The 12,322-nt window shown below is 39.0% G+C and overlaps 1 protein-coding gene across 1 annotated transcript in view; it reads left to right on the forward strand.

Moving 5' to 3' along the window:
* The window catches only part of ELAVL2 (ELAV like RNA binding protein 2), a 133,440-nt gene extending 122,028 nt beyond the window's left edge, over positions 1–11,412 (forward strand). Inside the window, exons 6-7 of the mRNA XM_007948402.2 lie at positions 10,474–10,512; positions 11,085–11,412. Coding sequence (XP_007946593.1) covers positions 10,474–10,512; positions 11,085–11,412 — 367 coding nt within the window. The remainder of the gene's footprint in view (positions 1–10,473; positions 10,513–11,084) is intronic.
* The last annotated feature ends 910 nt before the right edge of the window (positions 11,413–12,322 follow it).

The raw sequence follows: 12,322 nt of genomic DNA on the forward strand, positions 1-12,322 counted from the left end.
TGATTCTCTCGGCTCTGTTGTGCTTATGGGAACCAGACGACTCCGGGCCCCATCTCTCTCCAGAGACGAACTTTGTGACTTGAACTCCTCTGCCGTGCGTGCGAAAGCCAGACGGCTTTGGGCCCCATCCCCCTCCAGAGACGAGCTTTTCAGCTTGAACTTGTCGGCTTCTACACGCTTGTGAGCCATTTATCTAAGATAAATTTTTTTCTCTCTCTCTTTAAATATGTATATATATACTTTGCTGGTTTTTGTGTTTCTCTAGAGAACCCAATCCAACACAACTTCTGAATTTATAGACCATCTCAAGAATGGATTTGACCCATTGAACACTAGATCAGATGAACTGAGGTTCAAAGGCATTATATATGAAGAAAGCAAAAGGTTATTAAAAAGACAGGAGACAAAGCAAAGACCAAAATAGGTGTCCAAAGAGAATCTGTAACTTACTTTAAAACATAGAGTAGTTAGAGCAAATGGGGAAAAAAAAAAAAAAGATAGAAGAGCTGAACAGAAGGTTTCCAAGGGCAGCCCAAGAAGGCAAAGTAAAGTATTATAATGATATGTGCAATGACCTGGACTTAGAAAACCAAAGGGGAAGAACATGATGGGCATTTCTCAAGCTGAAAGAACTGAAGAAAATATTTAAGCCTCGAGTGACAGTACTGAGGGATTCTATTGAAAAAGTATTGAATGATGCAGGAAGCATCAAAACCAGATGGGAGGAATACACCAAGTCACTGTACCAAAAAGAATTGGTCACTGATCCACCATTTCAGGAGTTAGCATATGATCAAGAACTGATGGTATTGAAGGAAGAAGTCCAAGCTACACTGAAAGTGTTGGTGAAGAACAAGCCTATAGGAATTGACAGAATACTCATTGAGATGTTTCAGCAAACAGATACAATGCTGGAAGTGCACACTGATCTATACCAAAGAATGTGGAAGAAAGCTACCTGGCCAACTGATTGGAAGATATTTGTGCTCATTAAAAAGAAAGGTGATTCACCAAAATGTGGAAATTAATGACCAACATCAATTATATCACATACAAGTGAAATTTTGGTGAAGATAATTACAAAACAGTTGCAGCAGTACATTGACAGGGAGGGAACTACTAGAAATTCAAGCTAGATCAGAAGAGGACATGGAATGAGGAATACCATTACTTGATGTGAGAGGATCTTGGCTGAAAGCATAGAATACCACAAAGATGTTTACTTGTGTTTTATTGGCTATGCAAAGGCATTTGACTCTCTGGATCACAACAGATTATGGATAACATTTCAAAGAATGGGAATTCCACTTACTTGTGCTCATGAGGAACCTGTACATAAACTGAGAGGCAGTTGTTTAGATAGAACAAGCGATACTGTGTGATTTAAAATCAGGAAAGTGTGTGTCAAGGATGTATCCTTTCACCATATTTTTTCTATCTGTGTGCTGAGCAAATAATCTGAGAAGGTGGTTATTATGAAGAAGACTGTGGCATCATGATTGGAGGAAGATTAATTACCAACCTGAGATACGCAGATGACATGACCTTGCTTGCTGAAAGCCAAGTGGACGTGAAGCACTTATTGATTAAGGTCAAAGATGATAGCCTTCAGGATGGATTATACCTCAATATAAAACAAAAATCCTCACAACTGGACAATAAGCAATATCATGCGAAATGGAGAAAAGATTGAAGTCGTCAAGGAGTTCATTTTACTTGGATCCACAGTCAGTGCCCTTGGAAGCTGCAGTCAGCAAATCAAAGAACATATTGAATTGGAAAATTTGTTGCAACAGGCCTCTTTAAAGTGTTTCAAAGAAAAGATGTCACTTAGAGGACTAAAGAATGCCTGACCCAAGTCATGGTATTTTCACTCCCCTCATACGCATGTTGAAAGCTGGATTATGAATGAGGAGGCTGCAAATTGATGCCTTTAAAATATAGTGTTGGTGAAGAAGATAGACTATACCACAGACTGCCAGAAAAGTCTTTCTTAAAATAATTACAGCAAGAGTACTCTTTAGAAGGAAGAATGACCACACTTTGTCTTATATACTTTATCCATGTTATCTGGAGGAACTTGTCCCTTGAAAAAGACATCATGCTTGTTAGGAAAAAGCCAGAGGATTAGCAAAAAGAATAAGTCCCCCCGTGAGATGGATTGACACAGTGGCTACAACAATGGGTTTAAACATAACAACAATTGTGAGAATGGCACAGGACTCAGCAGTGTTTCTTTTGGTTGTACACAGAGTTGATGTGAGTTGGAACCTACTTGACGGTACCTAACAACAACAACAACATATGTATGTATATGGTGTCTCTTTTTCCCCATATATACATATACATATACATATACATATACATATACATATATATATATATGGAGCTCTGGTGACATAGTACCTAAGGCATTTGACTACTAACTAGGAGGTTGGCAGTTCAAACCCATTAGCCACTCCATGGAAGGAAGATGTGGGCAATCTACTTCCGTAAAGACTTACTACCTCAGAAACCCAAAGTGGGCCACTTTGAGTCAGAATTGACTCAATCTCAGTGGGTTTTGTTATTTTGGAGATATTTATCAATATCTGTCTATAGATAGATATGTTGTTGTTGTTTTTATGTGCCATGGTGTCTAACCCAACTCATAGTGACCCCTCCTTGGGTTTCCGAGGTGGTACCATTACGGAAGTAGATCGCCCAACCTTCCTTCCAAGGAGTGGCTGGGGGGTTTGAACTACCAGCCTTCTGGTTAGCAGTCAAGTGCAGGCACTGCACTACCAGAGCTCCCCTATATAGATATAGGTGTGTGCACATAGACTTGTGTTGTTACAGTTATTAATATATATAAATCATAATCAAACATAGAAAATAAAGGTAAGCTAAAACTAAGATTAAAAATGTATCAAATGTCTTTCTGATTCTCATGCTGATTGGCTTTATGTTTTATTTACATACTTTCTTAATAAATAATGTATCTTAAAGCAAGATTTATAAAGTGATAATTTTGATAATTTAAAATTTCTTATCTGACTGCATGTGAGACATGGTGCATTATCTTGTGTCTAAACTCATAATGTAGTACTACTAGAAGTAGGAGAAATAACCAACTCGCCCTGCCTTTTTTTAAAAATTTACTTGGATTTCCCTTACTGACTTCAACCTCACAATTTTTTTTTCCGGCAGTCATTTTAAGCTACCTGAGTTTTAAGTGATATATATTTTTAAAGTTAGATTTTCCAATTGGAAAAAAAAGAGTATTGTTATTCAAACTAATCCTTCACGTTCACTTAACGTGACAGAATCCTGTCCAGGCTAAAGAACAGATGAGGATGCCTCTGCCCACCTCACCCCTTTTGAAGAATTATCAGTTCTTCCTCAGAAAAATACTTGCCACATGGGACTGAGAGTGGGTACTGGTAGCAGTGCATACGTTCTTAAGAGTAAAAAATGTTTTTGAAAATTTAAAAAATCTCAAAAACTTGCTATCAATTCAATTCCAACTCATAGCGACCCTGTAGGCTAGAGTAGATTTGCCTAATGGGATTTCCCAGTGGTATGCATAGCGACCCCTCCTTGGGTTGTCAAGGTGGTATCACTGCAGAAGTAGATTGCCCAACCTTCCTTCCGAAGAGCTGGTGGGTTTGAACCACCAGCCTGCTGGTTAACAGTCAAGTGCTTTGGGCACTACACTACCAGAGCTCATTAGTGAGCTGAAATGAAGGCATTTCTTAACCTCCACCACTCATCTGTCAGTTTGTCATACTGTGATGTCTTGCATGTTTCTGTGAAGCTGGAAGCTATGCCACTGGTATTTCAGATACCAGCAGGGTCACCCATGGTGGGCAGGTTTCAGTGGAGCTTCCAGACTCGGGGAAGAAGGATAGCACCATCCACTTATGAAAAAATTGAGCACTGAAAACTTCATGAATAACATTGTTATGAAACATTGTCTTGTATATTACTGGAAAACATCATGAATAGCAGTGAAACATTGTCTCATATAGGGCCAGAAGATGAGCCCCTCCAGTTGGAAGGCACTCAAAATACAACCAGGGGAGAGCTGACCCCTCAAAGTAAAAACAAAAACCCAAACTCACTGCCATCAAGTTGACCCCTCCTTGGTTTCTGAGCTGGTATGTCTATGGAAGTGCATTGCCCAGTCTTCCTTCTGAGGAGTGGCTGGGGGTTTGAACTGCCAGCCTTCTAGTTAGCAGTCAAGTGCCTCAGGCACTACGCTATCAGAGCTCATTAGTGAGTTGAAATGAAGTGGTACTGGCCAATGTGAATCTGACAATCATAAGGTCTACTGTGCTGGGAATGATAAATTGAAGAGGAATGGCATCATATTCATTGTCAAAAGGAATATTTGAAGATTTATCCTGAAGTAAAGTGCTGTCAGTGATAGGATAATATCCATATGCCCACAGGGAAGACCATTTAATACTACAGTTACTCAAATTTATGCACCAGTCACTAAAGCCAAAGATGAAGAAATTGAAGATTATTATCAACTTCTGCAGTCTGAAATTGACGAAACATGCAGTCAACATATATTGATAATTACTGGTGATTGGAATGAGAAAATTAGAAACAAAGCAAAAGCATTGGTAGTTGGGAAATATGGCCTTGGTGATAGAAACGATGCTGAAGACCACATGATAGAATTTTGCAAGACCAATAACTTACTCATTGCAAATACCTTTTTTCAACAACATAAATGGGGAATATACACATGGATATCACCAGATGGAATACATAGGAATCACATTGCCTACATATGTGGAAAGACAGACTGGAGAAGCTCAATATCATCAGTCAAAACAAGGCCAGGAGTTGACTGGAATAGACCATCACTTGCACATATTCAACTTCAAGTTGAAGTTGAAGAGAGTTAAAACGAGTCCATGAGAGCCAAAATATTACCTTCAGTGCATCCCACCTGAATTTAGAGACCATCTGAAGAATAGATTTGATGCATTAAACACCAGTGACTGAAGACCAGGTGAGTTGTGGGATGACATCAAGAACATCATGAAGAAATGAAGAAAAGGAAAGGTCATTAAGAAGATAGGGAAGGAAAAGAAGACCAAAATCGATGTCAAAAGAGACTCTGAAACTTACTCTTGAATGGATGGTTGCTAAAGAGTATGGAAGAATTGATTAAATAAAAATGCCGAACAGAAGATTTCAAAAGGAGGCTCTAAAAGTTAAAGTAAAATATTTTAGTGAAATGTGCAAATACCTGAAGTTAGAAAAGGGAATAACATACTTGCCATTTCTCAAGCTGAAAGAACTGAAGAAAAAATTCAAGGCTTGTATTGCAATATTGATGGATTCTAAGGTGATAATATTGAATGATACAGGAAGCATCAAAAGAAGATGGAAGGAATATACAGGGTCATTGTACCAAAAAGAATTGGTCAGTGTTCATCCATTTCAGGAGGTGGCATATGATCAAAAACAAATGGTATTGAAGAAGAAGTCCAAGCTGCACTGAAGGAATTAGTGAAAAACAAGACCCCAGGAATAGATGGAATACCCGTTGAGATGTTTCAACAAATGGGTGCAGTGCTGGAAATGCTCACTCTTTTATTCCAAGAAATTTGGAAGACAGCTACCTGGCCAAGCAACTGGAAGAGATCCATATTTATACCCATTCCAAAGAAAAGTGATCCAATAGAATGTGGAAATTACCAAACAATATCATTAATGTTACAGATAAGTAAAAATTTTCTGAAGATAATTCAAAAGCAGTTGTAGCAGTACATTGACAGAGAACTGCCAGAAATTCAAACTGGATTCAGAAGTGGTTGTGGAACAAGGGATATCATTGCTGATGCCAGATAGATCTTGGCTAAAAGCAAAAAACACAGGAAAGATGTTTACCTGTGTTTATTGAGTATGCAGAGGTATTTGACTGTGTGGATCATAGCAAATTGTGGATAACATTGTGAAGAATGGGAGTTCCAGAACACTTAATTGTGCTGATGAGGAACCTGTTAATAAAACAAGAGGCTGCCATTCAAACAAAACAAGGGCATACTGAATGGTTTAAAACCAGGAAAGGTGTGAGTTAGGGTTGTATCCTTTCACAATACTTACTTAGCGGTAAGTACTTTACTCAATAGTAGATGAGTAAAGAAATCAGTGAGTAACAAGATGTCATGTCGGACTTCATAGATAAGGCAGATATGATTGTCCATTAGCAATGTCCTTAGAGGTTTTACTCTGAAAGCTGGACTATAAAGGAGAATATAGCATCAGGATTGGTTGTTGTTGTTATGTGCCGTCGAGTCAGAACTGACTCATAGCCACCCCTCCTTGGGTTGCCAAGGCAGTATCACTACGGAAGTAGATTGCCTCATCTTCCTTCCAAGGAGTGGCTGGTGGATTTGAACGACCAGCCTTCTGGTTAGCAGTCAAGTGCCTTAGGCACTATGCTACCAGAGCTCGGAGGAAGACTTACTAACAACCTGTGATATTCAGATAATACAACCTTGCTTGTTGAAAGTGAAGAAGATTTAAAGCACTTATGAAGATCAAAGACTCCAGTCTTCACTATGGATTACATCTCAACACAAAGAAAACAAAAATCCTCATAACTGGACTCATAACATCATGAGAAATAGAGGAAAAACTGACGTTGTCAGGGACTTCATTTTACTTGACTTTACTGTCAACATCCATGAAAGCAGCAGTCAAGAAATCAGAGGACATACAGCACTGTGCAAATCTGCTGCAAACCTTTTTAAAGTGTTAAAGAGCAAAGATGTCACTTTGAGAACTCAAGGTGCACCTGACCCAAGCTTATGGTATTTTCAGTCTGCTCATATGCATGTGAAAACTGGACAGTGAATAAGGAAGATCAAAGAAGAGTTGATGCATTTGAATTGCAGTATTGGCAAAGAATTCTGAAATTACCATGGACTGCTGGAAGGAGAAACTAATGTGTCTTTGAAGAAGTGCAACCTGAATGTCCTTAGAAGTGAGAATGACCAGACTTACTCTCACATGCTTGGTCATGTTGTTAGAAGGGAGTGGTCTGTGGCGAAGGAAAGCATGCTTGATAGAGGGCTAGTAAAAAGGGAGAAGGCCCTCAACAAGAGGGCTATGAAGAGGTCCCCAAGTGTAGCAAAAATTGTGAGGGTGGTGCAGGATGGATTATTGTTTCATTTTGTACATAGGGCCTCTATGACTTGATGGAACCTGACAACCACAGCACCAACAGCAGTCTTTAGCCATGCAGACTGTAACATTTTTCTCCAGTTGAGCAGCTGGTGGGTTCAAACTGCAGACCTTTATGTTGCTGCTGCCTAGTGCTTAACAACTGTGCCATCAGAGAGTCTTTTTAAATATTAAAAGGTACAGTTCATGGATGCTTTAATAGTATTCCACATAGCCTAGTACATCATTGTACATACTCCTGGGTCATTCTGGAGACTGCTAGCTAGGTCTTCATTTAAAAACATACACCCATTTTTGTATGGCCACATGTAAAAGATAGCTATTCTTGACCTGTGGACAGACCTAGCAGAGATGTATAATTCTGAAGAGTAATAGTGGTCTTGGTATCTGAAGTGTTGAGTTATTTTCTCTTGCAACTGCCTACCTTGCAGTTGCCACCTGCTATTGGACTTGCAGGGCATGGTGCCTATATGGAGCTCCCACTACCTTCTCCCAGATCCCATGGACACTGAGAATATGGAAAATTGTTATTCAGTTGTTCCTGTTTGCTAGATCTGGCTGTCCTCCCTGTTCTTCCTAGTGATGGAGGAGGGGGGAGAGAGAGCAGAGGATAGATAACTTGGCTCAAATTCCACAGATCTGAATTTTCTCTAAAATGGTAGATGAGTAAAAAAAATCAGTGAGGAACAAGATATACTGGACTTCATAGATAAGGAAGATATGATTGTCCATTAGGACTGTCCTCAAAGGTTTTACTATAAAAGCCTGCTTCCTGAGGGATTGAGGCTTGTTTGTTTTCTACCCTCCTGTAGAGGGTGGGAATGAGGCATGTAAGTCATGTAAGGCATGTAAGTCACTTCTAGGTCAGGTTTTGTTTCCACCATGTCTTCAGACTTGTTCAGGTGGTTCTGTCTCTGGACTTCTGGCTGCCATCCTGTGCTAGAGATGGCAAATTGTGCCAGTCTCTACCTGGGCCCAAATCGTGAATGCAGATGGTCCAACTGTATTGGGAGTGAATTGATGAGGTGCCTCTGCATTGTCAGCCTTCACACTTTGGAAGGAGACCTCAAAATGTTCTATTCTAAAGGTAGCACATGCCAAGTACATTATGTATTGATCATTCCAGCAATTTTAGGGAAATTTCCTACATCAAGTTAGACTTCATGAATGGCAATACCAGAAATTAAGATGCATACAATTTTTTTTTTTTTTTGCTTGTGATTTTCATTCTCAAGTGTCAGGGCATGGTATCTTTGACTCTATTCATAACCTTTGCAGAAAACAAAGCCTTCCTATGTGTATTCTCTTTCCACACATGTGCTGTATCCTGCAAGTGCACACAGCTCACCTAATCCTTCTTCTTGATGGTGGTTTTCATTCTAGATGAAGAGAGTGAGGATAATTTTTTAGGTAACTTTTGATAACTTAATTGCCTTCATTCAGCCAGTGATACTCATTATGTATCTGCTGTGACCCAGGCCCATCTTCAGGTTTTATGAAACATATTTCTGCTCTTAAGGGTGTGGTAGGTCCAGACAGCAGACACTGATAGATGATATCCTTTGTCATTGTGATTTGTTCTGTTTCCTTACACTTTACAAGCATAACCTTTTAGTTTTTTTTTTTTATTTACACGAAAGATAGCAGAATACCCAGTGGAGATTGGGGACAGGGATGAGTGCAGGCAACTTTCATTTTCCAGTTCTGAAAGACTGGGAAGATACATGTTTTAGACTTTTTTATAAAACTAAAGGGAATTGGTTTTTCCTGTCTGCTCTAGCATGACTTGATGCCATAGGTCAGACAGTAGGATTGAGACTATTTTTTTTTTCCTCCAGATGTACCTTTCACAGGCATTAAAACAAAGAAACAGTTGTGCCTTACTGATCTGGGGTCTTATTTGGAGTGTATTGGGCACTGTGTTAGTTAAAGGTGATTATGTGGAGTGTGTATTAAGTAACCCTATCTCCTCTAAATAGATGTAATTAGTGGAAAAACACTGTGGGAAAATGGGACATCAGGATGGTCTCTTTGATAAAGCAAGAAGAATCAAATGCTATAAAATTAATTTTTGAAATAGGAAAAAGGCAAATACCTACCTTTTCTCAACAACTTTATTTAAACATTTTAAGAGAAGCTCAAGTTGAACTTGTTTTCTCCTGGCTTCTTACCCCTTGTTGTTGTTGTTATGTGCCATCGAGTCGGACATGACTCATAGTGACCCCTCCTTGGGTTTCCGAGGCAGTATCACTATGGAAGTAGATTGCCCTGTCTTCCTTCTGAGGAGTGGCTGGTGGGTTTGAACCGCCAGCCTTCTGGTTAGCAGTCAAGTGTCTTAAGCACTATGCTCTCAGCTCCCGTACATCCCATGGCATGGTTTGGAGCAGCATTGGGCTTGGATCTGAATTCCTGGCTTTGTTGCTCACTAGAGTATAGTGTGTTTTCTTTCTTTCTCTGTAACTTTACTGAGCACATTTGAGAAATGGGAGGCTTGGGAGAGGCCATCTCTAAGGTTCTTTATACCTGTAATTACATCTCTTTGATCGTAAGAAGTGAAAATTTTTTAGAGTTGTGAGGTTAAAGGGAAATTTATAGAATTATGTAGACTGCAGAGTTTGAATCTCAGCTCTGCCATTTCCTAGCCATGTGGTTAATCTTGGATAAGCCACTTAATATTTGGTAGCATAGTGCCTAAAGCACTTGACTGCTAACCAGAAGGCTGATGGTTCCAACCCACCAGCCACTCCTCAGAAGGAAGATGGGGCAATCTACTTCTGTAGTGATACTGTCTCGGAAACCCAAGGAGGGGTCGCTATGAGTTGGTTCCAACTCGACGGCACATAACAACAACAACAACATATAATCTTCAGAAACCAATAGATCTGTGACAATTATAAAATGCATATAAAATGCATCTATGTACGTGTAAAACACTTAGAACTTAACTTGCAAATGGAGAGAACTCAAATGTTAACTCTTCAAGAGGCGTGAGGGGAAGCCTGTACATTTCCTCTCTATAAATGCTTTCCTCAGAGGACCCTGCAGTGTTTCCCCTGCAGAGGAAACTGACCCTTGTAGAGATAAACCATATCCCTTGTAAGTGCTGGCATCATCTCATGGCAGTGGGTACCCATTCTTCAGGAATTTGAAAAGACCTACTGTGTTTTGAGACTTCAGAGTGTACAAATATCCCCTCGGAAGATGGCAGTAATGAGCCCAGCTTTCTTGAACATCAAGGGGAAAAACTTAAAAACTGAAGTTTGCTAAATGTGTGTTTTGCAGGTTGGACAATCTGCTCAATATGGCTTATGGAGTAAAGAGGTAATGATAGAGGTTCATGATACTCATAATCCCTTCCCACAATTGATTAGTTTCTTTGATTTTTGGGAGTGATATGTAACACCCCTCATAAGTTTGTGTTGGGTTTTCTTTTGCATGTGTAACCTAATGAAAAGCTTCTTTTTGAAGCACAGTTGACTCAAGGAACATTTTAATACCACTGGATGCCACCTGGTCTTTAAAAACTCATTATTTGTTTCATATTGCATTGCGACGTTGTAGCATGTTTTACATATGTGTTGGTTTTTTTCTCCCCAATCCTGCTTATTTCATGAAGCCAGTTCTAACTATATTTCTTTGCTATTGTGGATAATAGTATTCAGTACAGTAATTTTTGGCCATTTCATAATGTATTAATATCTTGAGTAGTATAGCATGTCACTGCAAGCCACACACAGGCCTTAGTTAAACATCAAATAATTGTATTATATTTCTTGGGGGAAGAGGATTGCTGAAACTCATGGGATAGAGAGGGGGAAAGAAAGAAGTCCATTGCTATAATCAGCCTCTGTGTTTATTTTGTGTGTGTGTTTGTTTCCTGTTTTGTTTAGTAGGTTTTCTCCAATGACCATTGATGGAATGACCAGTTTGGCTGGAATTAATATCCCTGGGCACCCAGGAACAGGGTGGTGTATTTTTGTGTACAACCTGGCTCCTGACGCAGATGAGAGTATCCTGTGGCAAATGTTTGGGCCTTTTGGAGCTGTCACCAACGTAAAGGTCATCCGTGACTTTAACACCAATAAATGCAAAGGTTTTGGATTTGTGACTATGACAAACTATGATGAGGCCGCCATGGCGATAGCTAGCCTCAATGGATACCGTCTGGGAGACAGAGTACTGCAGGTCTCCTTTAAGACAAATAAAACGCACAAAGCCTAATGAGCTCTTGTCCTCAGTCCATTTATATATGAAAACTATACAACAAAGGCAAGTTAAGAGAAACTTTATACATTAGTAAATGTCTTTGTAAGTCAGTGTTGAGATGGGGATAAAATGACTACTTAGCATCCTAAGAAATATGTGAGATTTTTTATTGCTAGTATTTGAATTAAAACTTCTTAAATATCTTTTATGTTTGAATATGGACAAGAGGTACAGGGTTTTTACCTGTCACATTGCATTCTATTGCCTTCTTTGAAGAAGGTGGACCTTTTAAAGTGTTTCAGCTAAGGGAAGACATTTCTTTCTTTTCTTTTCTTTTTTCTTTTTTTTCTTTGACATACCTCCTTTGAACCTGTGAGTAAATATTGAGGCTTTGTGTTGTAATTCTTCAGTTGGTTGTCTTCTTTCCCCCCTTTTTCTTTCTTTTTCTGATTAGCTTTGTGTTTGGTTTACATTTAAAGCATTGCGATTATGTCTGTTTAAAAAAGTATTTTGAAGTTTACATTTTTATTTATAATGTTAAAAACAGTATTTATTTTATAATTATGATTTGGGTTGGGGAAGGGGGGGGCTACATTATAAACGCTTATTGTAAGAATACTGGAGAACTTTTCGTAAAGCAGTACCTTGCCAAAGAGATAAGAGCCTCTTTGATGTGGGTTTAAAAAAAGCATCTATTTTTATAAAAAAGAAAATTTGGAGAAACTTTTTACTGGTCCTGGAACAAATATTTTGACTTGAATACTTTGAGAAATCTCTTCATATGACACCTAGTGAGCTTTTAAAATTTACCAGGAAATTTGCAGCGGTTGGAAAATTTAGAAAGATTTATGATGTAGAAAATACTTTTGAGATCTTTGTATGAAAGGAGTAGAATCAGTGGGAGAAACACTGCTGGTTTTGTTTT

The sequence above is a fragment of the Orycteropus afer genome, unplaced genomic scaffold (assembly GCF_000298275.1).
Source record: "Orycteropus afer afer isolate SDZICR_OR568_19922 unplaced genomic scaffold, OryAfe1.0 scaffold00216, whole genome shotgun sequence".
Lineage (NCBI taxonomy): Eukaryota > Metazoa > Chordata > Mammalia > Tubulidentata > Orycteropodidae > Orycteropus > Orycteropus afer.